Below are 18699 nucleotides of genomic sequence, written 5' to 3'. Positions count from 1 at the left end.
TGTGTGTGGAGGAGGCATGGCGAGGAGCATTGTGTCTTCTTCTGGGTTCTTGGTGGAGGGGGATTACCTCAGTACCAGGGAGAGGACAATCTGCCTGCCCCCAGCGGAGACCCAGGATTCGTGGCTGGTCAGGCTTGGGGCATCTTTATTTATTTCATCCCCTTTGTCCCTCAACAAGTTTATGGAAAGAAAGAAGCAAAAGCTGAGAAGGGAGAGTCTAGATAGAATCCATCTGTGGAAAGTGGCTCTTTTGTCCCTGTCTCCCTGCTTCTACTCAGGTAGGACAAGTGGATACACTCTGGGCTTGCTGTAAAACAGGCAGCCAGACCTACGCCTTGCTTTTGGTGGAAACTCAAAGGTGGGCAGAGCAGTGGGTTAGCTTCACAGTGGAACAGCAGGAGGATCTGGTCCCATTTGTTCTCTGGCTGCTGACATGGGGCAGCTGCAGGTATCTAACTAGAAGCTGGTAACTCAAGTGACTGGGTAGGTGTGTGTGTGTGTGTGTGTGTGTGTGTGTGTGTGTGTGTGTGTGTGTGTGTGTGTGTGTGTGTGTGTGTGTGTGTCTGTGTCTGTGTCTGTGTCTGTGTCTGTGTCTCTGGTTCCTCATTGGAAGAGGAGACACAAATCAGGGAAGCTCTAAATTATTGAGTCCTGAACTCAAGTGACTAGGTAGTGTGTGTGTGTGTGTGTGTGTGTGTGTGTGTGTGTGTGTGTGTGTGTGTGTGTGTGTGTTCTCTGGTTCCTCATTGGAAGAGGAGACACAAATCAAGGAAGCTCTAAATTATTGAGTCTTGAACTCAAGTGACTGGGTAGGGTGTATGTGTGTGTGTGTGTGTGTGTGTGTGTGTGTGTGTGTGTGTGTGTGTGTGTGTGTGTGTCTGTGTCTGTGTCTCTGGTTCCTCATTGGAAGAGGAGACACAAATCAAGGAAGCTCTAAATTATTGAGTCCTGACATTCAGGACCAGTTGTTACAGGGTTATTGATTGGCCTTTTGCATTGTTGCTACAAGTAACAATCTGACTTCCTACAGTTAATAATTGCAGCTGTCCCATATCTTGGGCTGGTGCTATAGATAATGGGTTAGGATACTGAGCAGATGCTAGCTGCAGGTTGTAGACAAAAAATTCTATTTTTAATAGAAATAGCATCACTTTTTTCTAATTTACTTTATTGTTTTAGAGGGGTTACTTTTACATAGGTCAGGTAATAAGTACATTTCCTTTTGCATAGTGCCATTTGTTCCCTCATTCCCTTCCTCCCATCTCCACCAATGAGTTGCATAGTTCACTTTCATCAATGTCCAGTGCCGCCAGTGTGCTCCATTGCTGCATTTTCCACACTTTTTCCTCTGATTCTGAACCTTCTCCCCACCCTCTGCAATGTCAGAAATACCAGAAATACAGAGTCAACATAAGGAGAAAAACAAATTAAGAAAAAAGTCATTTGTTTCTATATCTTTGGAGTTTGTTTCTATATATATATAATTTTATATGCATATGAAGAAGTGCTTAGGTAATTCACCATTGTGATTATCTCCTAAGACTATCTTTTGGTCTCTCTGTATGTGGATATCTAGAATACTGTGTGCTTTGTCATATCCCAGTACATTGTAGATCTAACTTGCATATATATCAAGAAGAACACGTGCTGTTTGTCTTTCTGCTCTCTTTAACATGATTTGTCTAGTTCCATCCATTTCCCTGAAAATGACATTATTTTATTCTTTCTAATGGCTGTGTAAAATTCTATTGTATATAAAGACAACATTTTTGGATCCATTGCGCAGCATCTGGATTGTTTCCTTATCTTGGCTGTTGTGAATAGGGTAGCAATGAACATGAATGTGCAACTGTCCTTATCATTTCCTGGCTCATGATGCCCAGGGTAGATGCCAAGGAGTGGTATGGCTAGGTTGTAGGGATATAGTTTTTTGAGGAACTTCCAGACTGCTTTCCAGAGTAGTTGGACTAGTTTACATTCCACCAGCAGTGCAGTAAGGTTCCTTTTCCCTCACATCCCTGCCTGCCAGTATTTGTTGTTGTTAGAATTCAAAATGTCAGCCAATCTAACTGGGGTAAGATGGTATCTCAGGGTTATTTTGATTTGCATTTCCTTTATGGCTGAGATGATGAGCATGTCCTCATGTGTTTCTTTGCCATTCTTACCTCTTCTTCTGAGAAGTGTCTTCTTGGCTCCCTTTCCCATTTAGTAATTGGTGTATTAAGTTTGGGAGGAGTTAGTTTCTTGAGTTCTTTGTATATATTGGATATTAGGCCTTTGTCTGATATATTGCTGGTAAAGATCTTTTCCCAATTGGCTGGCTGTCTTTCTAGTTTAGTAACTATGTCCTTCACTGTGCAGAAAATTCTTATTTTAATGTTATACTACTTGTCGAGTCTCTCTCTTATCTATTGCACCCCTGGGACTCTATTCAAGAAGTTCCTGCCTGTAACTGTAAGTTCTAATGTCACTTCTACTCTCTTGCAGTAGCTTCAGAGTAAAAAGTTCTGTTTTGATGGAACCATTGTCAAGACATTCAAGCTCTCCCACCCCTGCCATTCTCAGTCCCATGGATCCTTGTCCTGGTCCAGTAGAGGGTGAGGGGTTGCCCAGGCGAGTGACAGAATGAATGCTCCAATTCACCGGGCGCACAGCTATCTGGCTCCGTGGCAACTGTTTATCCCTCACGCACCCATATCATTTGGGAACAAGAATACTGAAATAGATGTGGGGCCGCCTGGCAGGGTAGACAGGCATCTGAGCAGACACAGCCACATGATAATGTGAGGGGTGGGTGGTGGCCATCAACTCAAGAGTGCATGGATGACTAGGAGGTGGAAATCAATTCTGTTCTGGTGAGTGGGGAAAATCAAAATGCTTCCAGAGGAAATTGCTTAAAGCAGGAATTGATAGATGAGTAGGTGTTTGCCAGATAAAGGGATAATTTCTGAAGCATCTTTTAGAAGATAAAAAGTGTGTTTGGGGAAACTATTGGAAAGATGGAACAGGAATGAATGTCACAGAGCAGAGATATAGCTGTGTTGGCAGGGCCTGACCAAGGAGTCATCTCTGCCAGCATGGAAACAATGTGGAAAGACCCTGGGAGGATGGTTGGAATAGGCCCATGGAAAAGCTGAGAGGCATCCACACAGCAGAAGCATGGGAAGTTGAGGCATGAAGGTAGGAAGGTGAAGAAGATAGAGGGACCTTGAAGGCTAAGCCTCAGGCTTTATCTTCATCCAAGTCCCAAGATCCTGCTCAGCAGATCATATGTCCCCTGGGCCAGCAGTGGGACTGCTACAGGGTGCATCATTGTGGACAAGGATGGGCAGGGGGTCTTGTGCTATTCTGGTCAGTCAGACCAGGCTGTCTGTGGAGGCTTGCTGCATGAAGGGCCATGAAGCTGGAGAAAACCAGATCCAATGGAGCCTGGCCTGTCAGAGATAACTCTTGATTAGGCACTAGGTAAGGGATAATCACCTATCTATCAAGCAGTGTGGAGCTGAGACATTGTCTTGGACTTTAGTTCTTTTTTTAGAGGTGGTGAGGGGTCAGTCTTGGTTCTTGAACTCTGGGCCTGGGTGCTGTCCCCAAGCTCTTCAGCTCAAGGCAAGTGCTCTACCACTTGAGCCACAGCACCACTTCCATTTTTCTGGTGATTAATTAGAGATAAGAGTCTCATGGACGTTCCTGCCTGGGCTGGCTTTGAACCACAATCTTCAGATCTCAGGCTCCTGAGTAGCTAGGATTACATGCATGAGCCACCAGCACCTGGATTGTAGTTCATTTTTTATTGTTTTGGTTTTTTTTTTTCCCCATCATTGACAGGCTTTTTTGTCTCTTTCTAATGTTTTTCCCAAGCTTGGGTTCTTGGATTGCTCTCTGGTAGGGAACAAGTGCCTCATCTCTTCAGAGCCTGGGGTCTCACAATGGATACCCCACAGAGCCTGTTTATGAGGCCTCCCCAGCTCCCCAGGCAGCCCTGTGTCCTCACCACAGGGCTCTTTGATTACTGCCACACACAAAAAAATAAAGCTGACAGTTTTCCTTATTACCTCAGCCAACATGACAGGTGGGAAGAGAGCTTTGTTACTCCCCCTGACAAGGCACAGGGTATACCAGAGAGAACATAGCATCATTTCCTGTATAAGCCCCTGGGTGAGCAGCCTTCTGCTCTGAGCACCCTGAATGTGGTGTCTGAGGATGACATGGACAGAGGGCATTCACACAGACAGGCAGACAGGCAAAGGGTGAAGGAGAGAGGGCTACTCTCTCCATTCCTAGTTGCCTCTGTCCTGGGAAGGATCCTGGGAAGGATCATAGATAATGTGGACAGTGCCCTGGGAGGGCCTGCTTCCTAGTGCTCTGGGAAGGAAGAATAAGGAAGGGGGTACCTTGGGCATGATAAATCTCCAAAGCTAAGGACCAATGGAGGCATCCTTGGAAAGGTCATGGACCCCAATGCACTAGAGGATGAAGTCACAGAGCATTGTTCTGCCCCACTTCCCACGTGGCTTCAGTCCTCTGAGTTTACTTCTCCTCATGAACCAAAGACGGTTCAGAAATGTGCCATGGAATCCTGGCAGACCTGGAAATCAGCTTCTGATGTCTTGGTTGTAGTTGAGCTATCAGATCTACTGCTGGGGACCATGTTTTCTGTTCCCTCACATCTTCCATCCCTGGAATGGAGGAGTCTTGGAGGGTCCAACTCCTTTAAGTTGTGCAAAATGAGCCGCTCCCCTATTGCTGACCCTTCTGATACAGAGGCAGTGATGGTGTTGTGGCTCCTCGCATGTGATGTTGCCATCAGCTCTGAAGGATTTCTGGCCCCTGAGGTTACCTGGATGACCTCAGTGGAGCAAAGGCCTGTCAGGACTTCTGTGTGCACACTTATCAGCAGGGTCATCCTCCCTAGCAGAGGTTAAGGAACCCAGTCTCACAGGCCTCCACATCCTTAGGCTAAAATCAGAGATACAATTATGGAGGTGAGAGCCTATGCATTTTAAGGCCGCTACATAGAGCAGAACATCTGCTAGAGAGATCAACCAACTCAGAACTAGAAGGAACAACTCCAGTCCCCCAGGAGAGCTGTTGGAGGGAGCCTGGATAGGTGTTCTTGCCCTGGAAGCAGGGGACACCTCCTCCCTCCTGGAAGACAGCTGGCTCCAACAAGCTCCTCTGCCCATCAGTACACAAGGGGAGAGGGCAGACCTGTGACTGAATCAATTTTATGTCTGTACCCTCCAGGGCCTGAGCTCTGTGACAGAGGACTGCAGTCCTCTCCCTTGCTCTTCCAGCAAGTCTCCTTTGCTCTGCTCTACAGTTTAGAATGCTTCATGGCCCCTCATAGCCCGTCTTTCCACTCCATTTGTTGCTGTCTCTGAATGATGTTTGTGTTTCGATCACACTTGCCACGTTCCACCGCTTCATTTGGAAGTCCATCTTGTTTGTTTTTGAATAGGCAATACATGATGCACTCAGCATCTGAGTGCAATGGTGAACTCTGGCAGAAGAGAGTAGGAAGAAAGCAGAGGAATTTTATCATCCAGCCACCATGCCTGACATGTCCTGCATTTTATCTGGCAGCTTGACACGATCACACAGAGGCTAGCCACTGTGTTCTGAACCCCACTGTTTCTGGACAGAGGGAAGGTCTGAGCCTAGACTTATAGAGGAAGCTCCTCCTTCAGCTGATGGTTGTAGAGCTCTCCCTACCTCTACACTACCCCACTGCAGGGCTAGTCTTGTGCGGACCTGGGAATAGCAGGGAGAGTAGGGAATTCAGGTCAAGTCAGCCTGTAACCATCTAATGGTCCTCCATCTGCTTGTTCATTTATTCAAGAAATATGTGCTCTCTTCTATCAGCATGCCCTATGCTAGGTCCTGTGCTGAGTGCTTAGGGTCCACAAAGAACTTCAGGATGATATCAGCACTGCTGCCCAGGTTCTTCGGCCATTTATCCCTCAGTTCCTGCCCACTGTTCCTTTGGCTCCAGTCTACTTTTCTTGGGAAGCTGCTCTTTTCTCCAGCTTAGGGCTTCCTGACCACAGGTCTTGGTCTCTGTAGTAGAAGCAGGCAGTGACCTGGTTGGAGTGAGAAGCAAGGGGCAGCAAGGGATCCTGGGAAAACCAGTAGACACCAATGCCCCTCCCTGCCCAGACCCAAAGTCTTTTCCTAGGGCACTCAGTTGAGCCCTCATGATATGTGAGCACCAGATGGGGTTGTGTCTTGTGGGCGGACACAGGTAGCAGTGGGACCAGTCAAAAGCCCTTTGATCTAGTCTCTGTCTCTAGGACTTTGGAGCCAGGCAGAAGCAACACACAGTGCTTTCTGACATGGACATTAGCAGCAAGCAGTGCCCCTAGGTACAAGTCCACGGGAGTTCTCAGAAAGCAGTCTGTGCCTCTCACAGACATCATTGTCTTTCACTCAGCTCCAAATATGACCCCAAGCATGCTATCTTGAGTATGAAGGATGTTGAGAGCTACTAAGATGGGTGGTGGGCCTCATTTTTTCACCTCCAGGGTATCAGATAGAGCCTACCTCTTGGTTTTAACCTTCCTTGATTAGATAGATGAAAGTTCTTGCCATGAGCATCAATCAGAACCTTCCAGGGAAGTGAGGCTCCCTTTTCCAGGGATGCTGCTAGCCTGAGAGCTAGTTCGGCCAGGGCAGGTTGCCTGACAAGGTCTCTGAGGCCTTCGTATTGACTGAGTGCTTACTATTCTGGGCAGTGTTGTGAGTACTTTTCTGAAAGCCCCATATTCATGCAGACAGTGTTCTCATGGGAGGAGGTCAGCAGTTGGGAAATAGTTGGAAATGAGTACTGTAGGGGGGAGGAGACAGAAACCAGCTGGAAGAATTTTTCTTTTAGATGGGCTAACATTTCAGTAATGATACAGTAAAGTCAGTTGCTGGTGGCTCACCCCCGTAATCCTAGCTAAGTCAGGAAGCTGAGATCTAAGGATCATGGTTCCAAATAGCTGGAGCCTGGCTTGGTATTTTTCAAATTGTTTATCTTGATTGATTGATTGGTTGTATGTTTTGAGGCTTGAACTCAGGGCCTGGATACTGTCCCAGGGCTTTTTCCGCTCAAGGCCAGCACTCTACCACTTTGAGCCATAGCTCCACTTCCAGTTTTCTGGTGGTTAATTAGAGTTAAGAGTCTCATGGACTATCTTCCCCAGGCTGGCTTTGAACCTTGATCCTCAGATCTCATCCTCCTGAGTTGCTAGGATTACAGGTCTGAGCCTGTTGGAGGGTTTTGTTTGTTTGTTTGTTTGGAGACAGGGTCTCCTTGTGTAGGCCCACCCAGGTGGCTTGGAACTCTCTGTGTTACCCAAGCTGGCCTTAAACTTGGATTTTCCTGCTTTGCCCTCCTGAATGCTGGTAGTATAGGTGTGTACAATCAAACCTTGGTGGGCTGTTGGGACTTAAGAGCATCTCCCTCAACCCAAGGTCACCTTCTGGAGCTGTACAATAGTACAGAGCCCTGAGGGAGGGGTGGGGCTAGCATTATAATGGCTTAACACCCTCCCTCCCCCCATGTGAAGTACAAGACTTTAAAAAAATTAAAACTTTTTTATTATCTTTAAGTAGTTGTAAAAGAAATTGCCAGTTGAGGGAAGTACCTTAAAGTGAATGGAAAGCTGCCTCCTTTCTTTTGCCAACTCTGCGCTTGGTTACTTAATGTCATTGTCAATAGAAAAAAATGGAGACTAAGAGCAAATTATACCATTCAACTTTGTGTTACTAGCTTTGTGTGTACTAGCTTTATGTGCCATTATCAGAGCATTTAGCTCACATATGAGATCAGGAAATTATACAACTTGTATTATGTGCCTGGTTCCTGGAGGTGTTTTGAGTGAGCCAGAAAGAATTCCAGCCTTGCTAGGAAAGGTTGGAAGGAGGAACAGAGACAACACAGGCTCACAAATGCCCAGGGCCTCCCCTAATGCAAGGCCTCCTCTCTCACACAAGCATTCTTGGGCCTGGCAGTAGCTGTTTTCTGTTCTTTTCCAACTGCTTTGCCCTGGCCTATCCCATAGCAGCCAGATAACTCCAAGAGTCTTTTAACACAGTAGGTGCTAGGACAGGCTTCAGGAGGGTGGGAGCTTACACTTGTCAAAACTTAGCCTCTAGCTGGCCGCCTACCAGACATACTGATGGATACTGGCATACTAAGGATTCTGGGCCAGAGGTTAGGAACAGTTCCCACCTTGATCTCCTGACAACACAGAGCCTGACTTGGACTCTCTGTTAAGGGTAGAGGTTGTATCAGTCACAGAATAGGAACTAAAGGACACCAAGCAAATCCAGGGCCTCCCCCCAGGGAGCAGGAGCTACTGACAGCTCACCCCAGAGGGACCAGGAAGGCAGGGTTGTGTTTGAGCTCAGACTCTACCACCCTAGTTATACTTACTGAACAAAGATTCAAAGGTAAAATGATGAAGACTTTGGAGAAGGCCTTACAGAACATTCCACCACAAGGGTAGGCCCCTTCTGAGCATGAGATCTTGTATGGCTGCACTAGTCATCTGCTCACAAAGCTGGGCCTCCAGAGAAGAGGGGGAAGATGTTCTTCAGGTCATATGACATTCCTGATCCTCTGTTTCCTTTGAATCAGACAGAGGAGGGGCTCACAGGATGGTCACATATGAATGGGAGCTAGGACCCCCTCTTACTTCTCTCCTGGTGCTTTTATCTGTGTTAACAGACTCAGTCAATCCTCAGTGGTCCTGTGAGGCAGGACTTATCAGCCTTCTGCTCGAATGAGGAAACTGAGACCTAACTAGGCTAAGTGATTGAGTAAACAGGTGGAGATGGCAGGTTGGGCCTGGCACCAAGCAACAGGATTCCCCATTCTCCCCTTCAGCCCCTGCTTTATGCTTCCCACCTGTTGATCTTGGTTCTCCCCCTCACATAGGTCCCCCAGGGGCTGCTCAGCCTCTCTGTCAGCATTTCAGCTTTAGCCTTTATGCTAAAGTCTCTGGTCACTGTCTGGCCCAACCTCTTCATGCACAGGCCCTTGATTAGGTTGCTAGTCAGCTTTTGGAGCAGCTTCTCTAGGGCAGGGATCCATCCATGTCTGGTCAGTGAAGACTAAGCAGAGAATAAGGACACATGACACACGGAAGAACTTGGCTGCCCCCCGGAACCCTGGATCAGGGAAAGACTTGAAAACTGGGTATCTCTTAGGTAGACTGCCCATCTCAGAATCCTGACTCCTACTAGTCTCAGACTTCTGTCAGGAAAATCTTCATTCTAACACAAAAGAAACCAATCACTGCTGGAAAGATGGTGGCAGGCCATGGCAGCCGTGGGCACATTACCCTCCTGTAGAACACACATGGAATCAGTTACTTGAGAGTACTTCCTGTAGGGGAGAGGAGGTCTGGGATTTCCTTGATGCCCTTCTGAGCAGTCCCCCTTCCCATTCATCTCTCTTTCCTTTCTTCCATGTGTCAGAACTCCGCCTGGAAGGGAACTTCCTACATCGTCTCCCCAATGAGGTCAGCAGCCTGCAACACCTCAAGTCTATTGATCTGTCCCGGAACCAGTTCCAAGACTTCCCTGAGCAGCTGACCACCCTGCCAGCACTGGAGACTATTAACCTAGAGGAGAATGAAATTGTGGGTGAGTCCAGCTCAGTCTGGGGCTGCTGTTGCATGAGACTCTGCAGGGCCTGAAACTTTGAGGTTCCGCTTTTACAGTCAGGAGAGGGACTCCTAAGAAGGTAGCCACTGTGTGATCCTGCAGGTTGATGATCAGAGCTCCTGAAAGAGCTGAGCTACTGTGGACCACAAGCTATCCCTCTCTGGGTCTCTATGTGTCAGCCTAGGCTATCTCTGAGATGCTTAAACTGTAACCCTTTCAACATTGATTCCTACCCGAGTCCCCTGCCTTCATAGAGGCCTCCATGTGGATGAGCATGGGCCACGGGGCAGACATGCCACAATACCTTCTGTGTGGCTCCTGGTGTAAACGTACCCTCTCTCTGGTGTAAGCATACCCTCTCCCAGCCTCTTGTGGTCCTACCACGGGTGGGTGGGTGGGTGGGTGGGTGGGGGCAGACCAAGAATCCCATATGTATCCTCTCCAAACTACAGCCCCAGGGAGCTGGGGTCTGCTGAGGTTGGAGGAAGACCCTCCCTTCTCTGGCAGCACTTCCATATCTGCTTCATCAAGACTTTGAAGAACTGAGTGTCCTCTTCAGCCGGCAGTCTCATCTTCCCAGAGGAAGCTGAACACTCGCTGGGTGTCTCTGGGTCCTCATCTCTCTATCTTGCTCCTGCAGCTGGCCTGGCCGCATTTCACCTCACTGAGCTTCTAACTTTAATGCTTATTCTAATGCTACTGCTATTACTTCTAATCTTTTTCAATTTTGTTCTTATTTTTTTAAGTCCCTTTATAGTCATTATGTCGTTTGACTAAAAGCAAGGGGTTTTATTTTTGGGGGGAGGGGAGTGGGGGGGGGCTGTTTTGGACTGCCTAATAGGAATGGCTGTCTCATGCTGTGATGAGCCCATCTCTGAGCCCCACAGCAGGCAGACCCTGGCTGGGTGGGAGGTGGGAACTGTCCATGATAGCTGTCCCAGGTCTGTTTGGATGAGTAAACTCCGGTCTTAAGACTTTAGGAGAGAGCATCAGGTTGCAGAGAAACTGTAGAAGTGCCAAGAGGAAAACACATAATTCCAAAGTCTCAACCTCATATCTGTCATGGGGTTTTCTTGACTGGTCTCTGGGAGGCAAGGTGGGCCATGCGTCTTTCCCCACAAGAGATAATATCTCACAGCAGCACCCCTGCAGCGGAAGCTCCACAGTCACATGCCTCTGCCTTTCTACAGTGACAGTAATAACTTGTTACACGTGGATCATCTTACAGCTTACCAACATTGCATCTGCAGGGTGATCACCCCTACTTGACTGACCTAGAAACTGAAGAGAAATTCAAGGCCAAGTGCTTATTGCACAGCTGGCCAGGCAAGAGATACAGCAGTGACTAGGCTGTTTCCAATTCAGCCTGTGGCATAGCCCAGCGTGGGCCAGGTTGGGGGATATGAAGATCCTGGGGCAGGAGAATAGGAGAATTACCCCTGTCCAGTAGAGGCCTCTATTTTTCCCTAAGCAGCAGGTGCCTTACTGTTCCCAGGGAGCCATCCCACTGCAGGAGTCTTGGGTCATTTTTCACTCCCCAGTGTGAGGGAGGGGAAATGTGGAAGGGCAGCCATTGCCCTGCCTACTTCTTTCTCTCCCTGATCCATTCTTGCTACTTGGGAGCTTTAACACTCCCAAACCCTAGTAGTACCTTCCCAGCCTCCTCTCCACTGTCCCCCATCTCCCTGCCCCCATTTGTCATGGCTCTTTGTTGGAGGAGGTGAGAGCCTCCAGCTGCATGTTCTTCACTGTGGAAATAGCTTTTGCTTTTCTCAAGTTGTAGCTGATTCCCTGAAGGATCTCGTTGGAATAACAGTAGTAGGAGCTTTGGATGCCTTCCAAGGGGTTTATCTTTCCCCTTCAGAACCCTCAGTGGGTGCTGGGAAAATAAAACAAATTTTAAATGAGAACTATCTCAGAGATACATGAGTTACCTTAGACCTTTAGCTCAGTAAGTAGAGAACAAATGGCTCTGAAACAAAGGCCCCAAACACATTAGAAGGACATCTGTCCTAAGAAACCTCCACAAAGATGCTCTGGCCTGGCTCCAGAAAAACCCGGAGGCTCACAGCATCTGAACGCTGCCAAGATCAACCTGGTCATCTTGTTGTTCCCCATCCTCCTGTCACTTGATCTTCCTCCCCCTTCTAGACTATTCCAAGGGGAAGAGAATGAGCCAAGGGCTCCATTCTTGGAGGAGAGAGGGACAGGGACCTTAATGGGGCAGTCAGGCTGGGAGCTGTCTGCTTTTCAAAGTTCAGCCCTGGAAGCGGCAATGTTTGTCCTGGTGGCTGAATGTCCTCACATGATGGATCTCTGCAGCATGCAGCTGCCCTGGTTGCCACCATCTTGTACAGTCAGCCCTCTGGTCTGTATATGTCACTCTTCTCTGCTCTCTCCTCTGTGGATACACCAGCTCCCACAGGCACACAGCAGGCACTCTGTTGCTTGAGAGAATGGTAGAGCAGAATTCCACAGCCTGGATGCCTGGAACATACCCAAGACCCAGTGAGGCAGTTATTTCTGTCACAGGTCATGAGCCAGTAGGGAACTGTAATGACAAATTATTAGACTGAGACCAGTAATTTTCAGTAGAATAAAAAATGTCAGCCCTGTCACATGTAACATGGTAATTACTATTGTGTAACTTTTAATTTCAGTTTTACTATACGCATGCACAGGTATACATATATGCATATATATTTTCTGGGGCGGGGGTAGGTCATGACAGAAAATTGTATTTCTTGCTGTTGGGCATAGTTAAAAAAATACCAAATTGTTCCACAGAGATCTTGTGTCTGCTCTCAGTCAATTTAGATGCCTGCCTCCTATCTGCCCCAGCCCATACTTCCATACCATACAATCTCCTTCCCTCCTCATTCGCTTTCATCCCCAAATAACCTGTGTTGTTGATCTGGAAGTCCTTCCTCAGATCTTACTACTCCCTCTGCCTGTGGCCAAATCTTAGGCCCAGTTCAGATGAACAGTAGTGGAGCAGGTCAGGAGCTTCATCCATCTAGCCTCCTAATCTTCCCACCCAGGTGGGAAGCCTCCTGGGTCGTGAGGCACTGGCCTGTGAGGCACTTGTTTGCTATGAGCATTCCAAAGAAGGAGGGGTTGTAGCTTAGACCATTTGTTCAGGAAGCAGTCATTTACAAGTTGCTGCTGAGATATGAGATGGTGTCTATATTTTCCAAGCCAGAAAAGGGTACAGTTGTCTCTTAGTATTCATGGAAGATTGGTTCTGGGACCCTTGGGGTTACCAAAACCTGTATAGGTTAAAGTTTCCTTATCTAAGATAGAAGTATTTATATAATCATCGTATTATATAACCATCATTTACTTTAAATTTATGATATTTAACACATTGCAATGCATATAAATGGTTGCTTTATTGCATTGCTTAGGGAATAATGACTGTACATGCTCAGTATAGATACAAATGTTTTTTTATGCAGAACATAGGGATACAGGGCATCAACTCTATATGGAAGCTTTCAAGTATTTATGGACAAGAGTGCTTGGGGAGACTTGGTCTCTGGAGAGGTGGGGAGTCTGCAGAGATTGAATGAAAGAACTGTCTATCCTGGTCTTGAGTTGCTTGCAGGTATTAGTGAGAGCAAGCATGAGGCCACCAGATAGGAAATGGTCAGCAGCAGGGGAGGAACCATGGCCCACAGGAAGAGAGCACACAGCTGTCCAGGTGTCCTTGCCATATGTCCTTGAGGGATGGGGCTCCCAGGAGGATCCAGGGAGGACTTGTGAGAAGGTAAGGCACTAGTGTGACCAAGAGCAGTGATGTGGGTCCATGATGGGCCCCGCGTTCCGAGTCTTAGGAAGATGAAGGAGTTAGCTCTCTCACCCCAGTAGCTGCCACGTGACTTGAAGGTGGGCATGGCAGCATCATGAATTTCTCCTAACTTGCTGCTACATAGCAATTCAGTGCCAGAACATGTGGGGGTGAGGAGGAAATCACGGATTTAGAATATTTTATTTGCCAAGCAAGAGACTATTTCAATTAAGCTAGAATTCTAACTTCCTGTAACTCTAAATTCCCTGGTTTTTCCCCACTCTGCCTCACACTCCTTTGGAGAGAACAAAGAACAAGTGCTTTTATCAAACAAAGCAACTGCAGTTAAGAGACTGGTGGGCAGCAGTAGCTAATGCCTATAATCCTAGCTACTCAAGAGACTGAGATCTATGGATCTCAGTTTGAAGCCAGCCCAGACAAGAAAGTGCATGATCTGTTTATCTCCAGTTAACCACCAAAAATCCAGAAGTGGAGTTGTAGTTCAAATGATAACTTGAATGGAAAAGCTCAGGGACAGTACCTAGGCTGACACACATAGAACTCAACTCCAGGACCAACACACACACACACACACACACACACACACACACACACACACACACACACACGAGAGAGAGAGAGAGAGAGAGAGAGAGAGAGAGAGAGGCCCTGTATTCTGTAGGGATGCTTCAGGCTTCATTTGTTCCATTCTGTCCCTGTGCTATTCATTTCTCACTATCCCAGCCACTATGTGGGGTCCTAGGATCAGTAGAAGTTGAATCATGCCCTTTCTCAGTTCCTATCCCAGACCTACTCAATCCAGAAACCAGGTGGAGGACAAAGGTCTGCTTTAACTAGCTGCCTCCCTCTTCAGGTAATTGTGATGCTTGCTGAAGAACCTCTCCTGGGCTCTCACTTCCCAGTTTCATCCCCTGAGAGCTTGGTAGAAACTCAGAACTTCAACTTCTACTTCCTGCCTTCCAAATCGGGATGTACAGCTGAAAAGATCCCAGGTGAACTGTGTAGCTGGGAAGCGTCAAGGCAGGACCCTCTCCTAAGCAGCAGGTACCATCTACGGGTCCTGGTCTCACCATTCTCCCAAGCACAACTCCTTCCACTTGAAGAATTTCCTGGCCATGCTCTTCAGAGCCCATACCCAAGACCACCTATTCAAAGTGCAGCTTCCTGGCCCTTTTCTCATACTTCCTAAATCAGAATTTCTGTGGCTACAGCAAAAGATGGATGTCACATGCTTACTAAGGTCCCCTGACAATTGTTTGCCCCATTAAGTTCTAGGTGGCGTGGGAGTAGGCTTTCCTATAGCCCAGGTCCAGAGTCTCTCACAGGGCACGGAGGGAAGCTATGCTGTCTGGGAGACATCAGTCACACTGTGTGGCCTTGGTGCACAAGGCACCTTGAACCCTGAAGGGACAGGGGAACTTCTCAGTGTATGCCCCAAGTGCACCTGCCTGTTCTTCTGGTTAGCACAGGAAGGGAGATCATTCACCCGCTACCTCCCAAGGTGATTTTAAAAAATAGAAGTCAGTGTACTCTTCTCTCCCCATGGCTTATCTAGGTCCTCTCCACTCAACCCTGACCATCGTCCATAGTCACCTCCTGCGCAGCCTCCTTCCTTTCCTTTGCTTCTCAGTGTCTAATGGCAGAAAAGGCACAAGTCTGAAGTCCTAGGCACATTGCAGACACAAGCAGGCCACCATATCTCTGCAAGCCTCCATTGCCTTGTCTGCAGAACAGAGAAACTGATTGCATCCCCAGACTCAGGGCTGGTGTCTTGGGAGTCTGTGATCACCTTCTGCCATCTCTCCTATCACTTGGTACACTCTAGTACTAGCCACATACAGCTGTGAGCACCCCAATCCTGGCCATGAGCAGCCTCATTCTCACTCCTTGCCCTCCAGTTTGTTGGGTGACTTACCTAGAGGCTAGCACTCAGGACCCATGAGGCAGAAGATGCTGCTTCTACTTCTGGCAGCCCCAATGGAACTGTGGCACTCTGCCTGGCCCTTAGGAGTCCTTTTCCCCTCCTCCTGCCCTATGCACACACCTTGAAGCATATTCTTTACCATTCCAGATCACTTAGCCCCATGCAGCTCACAGACAGGGACCAAGCCATTTCTGCCAAGGAGATAATTGACATTGATAAGCTTCCTGCTTCGCACTTTAAGGATGGTAGAATCAATGGAAGCTGAAGATCTATATCTAGTTCTCAGCTTCACTACTGACCACCTGTTCAAGGTCATTTAATTGAAGACAGTGACTCAGTTTCCACATCCAAAACTAGAAAGGATAGTCTGTATCTGTATCCTCACAGCCCTTTAGAGGACCGATGGCACTGATGAATACTCGGCTTTTATTATTTTGTTTTATTTCTACAGGATCTCGCTGTGTCACCTAGGCTGACCTCACACTCATAATCCTCTTGCCTCTCCTCCTGGGTGCTGGGATTACAAATGTATGCCACTATGACTAGCCACAGCATTTTATAAAGTGTAAAGCTCCTCTTTGTGGACTGGTATTGCTGAGCAAGACCTTTGCACTTTTAGAGTGTACGTTGGAGAGGCCTCTTTAAGTCCTGGCTGTGTAGATAATTAGAAGTATCTGTCTCACTGTGGTGCCTCCTCATTACAAAGCACCTTCCCCCATTAGGCTTCACCCATCGGGCTCATGGATTAGGGGAAGCAATAATCCTCCTGGGTATCTAGGGGGAAAGGGTATTTCCAAAAATCACTAAAGGCCAGGCTGCCAACAATTATTGCCAGAACGCCATTAGTGAAACTCTCCAGAGAAATTCATTCCTCCAGTAATCAGAAAGGTGAAGAACTGAAGGGCAAGGGCAGCTGTGGAGCCTAAGATCTTCAAGGCTGCCTTGTGGGTGTCAGGGGGTGGTTTGTGTGTCACGGTTTTGGGTGGGGCCCTGACAGTCTGAAGTGAGCCTCATACCCTCCTCCACTGCAAGACTGAGGAGCTACCCCTAATGGCAAGGGCTCAGGGAAGTCAGTGGATTTCTCTTTCCAGCAATTTGTTTTGTCTCTCATCTTTTCCATTTCCTCCTCTGAGAGGGTTTATCTATGTGGAACTTAGAGCAGCGCTGATGAGCAAGGAGCTCTCTGCTTAGCTGGTGGTGGCTGTTAGGAGACCAAGGGCAGGCGAGATGAGGGCAAGTAAGAATGTAATCATGGACTGTGAGAGTTGAGCAAGACCTCGGTGAGTCACCCAAGGTCAGTCGGTGATCTTGAGATAACTTGGAAAGACTCAGAAGTAACAATTCGGCTGTACAAACTGGCAGGCCGGCTGCAGGGAACTGACAGTAGGTGCTAGCATGGCAGAACCTTCCTCTTCCTCTCCCCTACTCCCTTTCTTCCTCACCAAGGGATTTGAGATGGCCATTTAGTATCTGAGAAGAGGTGGTAATCAAAGCAACCTTCAAGCTTGGTCAGGATTTGATCCCTTGGGAAGGATGGCTTACCCTCCAAGGTGGTGGCAGCCTGGTGCCCTCTGTGTCACACTCTTCTTCTAGTACTCTAGAGCTCATTAAGTAATTGGTGCAGGCAGAGTTCCTGCCTGCCAGCCTTTGGAAAGCGATTAAGCAGATGGTGCAGGGCTTGCCCACCTGCTGTGCAGTCCTGGTGGGGGGACAGGTTTGAAAGTAAACAAACAGACTTCAATATCGATTGATGCAAATAAGTGGTGACTCCTGGACTCCAGATGAGATCAGCTTCTGTTTGCAGCCTCTACTCACACATGTCTGCACACAGGACATCTAAGCAGACTTCCCACACATTTCATCTCTGTCCAAATGGCGTCCTCTGTGCTGGCTACTGTGTGGTGAAGCCTTGATAAACCAGGACTCCAGAATACTGTTGGTGTTCTGTGGGCAGCACACAGGTGAACAGCAAGGAATTCGTTGACACTGGATTAAAACACAACCAAAAGCTTCCACGCTGTGTTCATTGGCCAGTTCTATCCCTGGCTCTGTCTAAAGTGCTGGAGAACACTCGATGGTCCTGATGATCAAGCCTTTATCCAGGGCATAAGAAGCTTGTAGAGGCATGGACATGGATTTATGTGAGTGTCCACTTTGTGCCAGGTCCCAAGCTGAGATATGAAGAGAGACTCTTGCATGGTGGGTTATAGTAATGTCTTTAGTGACCACCCACTTTACCCCAGCTCTTCTCAAGGATGCTGTGGCTTAATTCTCATTGAAACCTTGAAGCACAGGGAAAGTTAAGGAACTTGGCCAAGAGCACACCATCTGGGTTTGAACCAGGATTCTAAGCCAAGCAGTCTCCTGTAAAGCCCCAGCTTTACAGGACAGCATTTTGGTTTGGTTTCAGGAGGTGGAGACTGGACAGGGAGAGAAAAGTTAGCACATAGTTGCAGAACCCCAGCCATAGGGAAGTTATGACAGAGGGGTAGAATGGTGGGTGGGAGGGAAGACGCTCCTGCTTGGAATGGAGAGACAATTCAAGGTAATGAAACAGATCCCACAGGCAATCAGCCTCGTCCTGATGGCTCATCCCACACAGGAAGATGGCTTCCTGTGTGGGAATGCTCCCTGCCAGTACTTCCCCAGCTTCTTTCATTAATCCTCACAGAGGTGTGCAAACTAGCTGCCTGATCACATTAACCAGCAAGCTTCTACACCTCTGAGTCCAGACTACATCCCATGCCCATTAAATCAGAATATCTAATAGACTCCAAATTCATGACCTTCAAGAACTCTCCAAATGATTTCTTTGTGCAAGTGAGACAGAAGCGTCTTGGAGCATTCTTCTGCTCCAAGCATGGAGTCTCATCTCTGCTTAGAAGCACACATGAACCAAGCATGGAGGGGAGATGGATATAAATGTGTACTGCTAAAACCTCATTCTAGCTCCCTGAGGAGCTATACCCATCCCCATCCTCCAGTGCCTTTGGGAAGAGTATAACAAACTTGGGACCAGAAGAAGAAGTTGGCTGGAGGGCACAGCTCTCTGCATTTGCATCTTCCCTCCAGCTGACTGTCTGACATGTCCCTGGGCTTGCTGCTTTGCCAACCCAGGCCCATGAACCTCCCTTTCATAGTTTCCCTTAGCATGGCTGGCTCACTGGCATTTCCAGCAGGAATGTCAGAAAGCCAAATGCAACTGACAGCCCCCAGAGAGTGAAACACCAGGCCAGTCTTAAAAGTGCAGGTTTATGTAAAAGAATCCCAGTGTTGGTGGGGAGATGACCAAGCTGTAGTTCCCTCT

At 47.8% G+C, this 18699-nt stretch overlaps 1 protein-coding gene across 3 annotated transcripts in view; it reads left to right on the top strand.

The window, feature by feature from the left end:
* Nucleotides 1–18699, top strand: part of Lrrc20 (leucine rich repeat containing 20) — a 71484-nt gene that overhangs the window by 41352 nt on the left and 11433 nt on the right. For all 3 annotated transcript variants that reach the window (XM_042696404.1, XM_042696406.1, XM_042696405.1), the window contains one exon: nucleotides 9469–9636. In XM_042696404.1, the coding sequence (XP_042552338.1) occupies nucleotides 9469–9636 (168 nt within the window). The remainder of the gene's footprint in view (nucleotides 1–9468; nucleotides 9637–18699) is intronic.

Source organism: Dipodomys spectabilis, unplaced genomic scaffold (assembly GCF_019054845.1).
Source record: "Dipodomys spectabilis isolate Male_0828 unplaced genomic scaffold, ASM1905484v1 ptg000207l, whole genome shotgun sequence".
Taxonomy (NCBI): domain Eukaryota; kingdom Metazoa; phylum Chordata; class Mammalia; order Rodentia; family Heteromyidae; genus Dipodomys; species Dipodomys spectabilis.
This window is presented reverse-complemented; position numbering and strand designations above follow the sequence as displayed.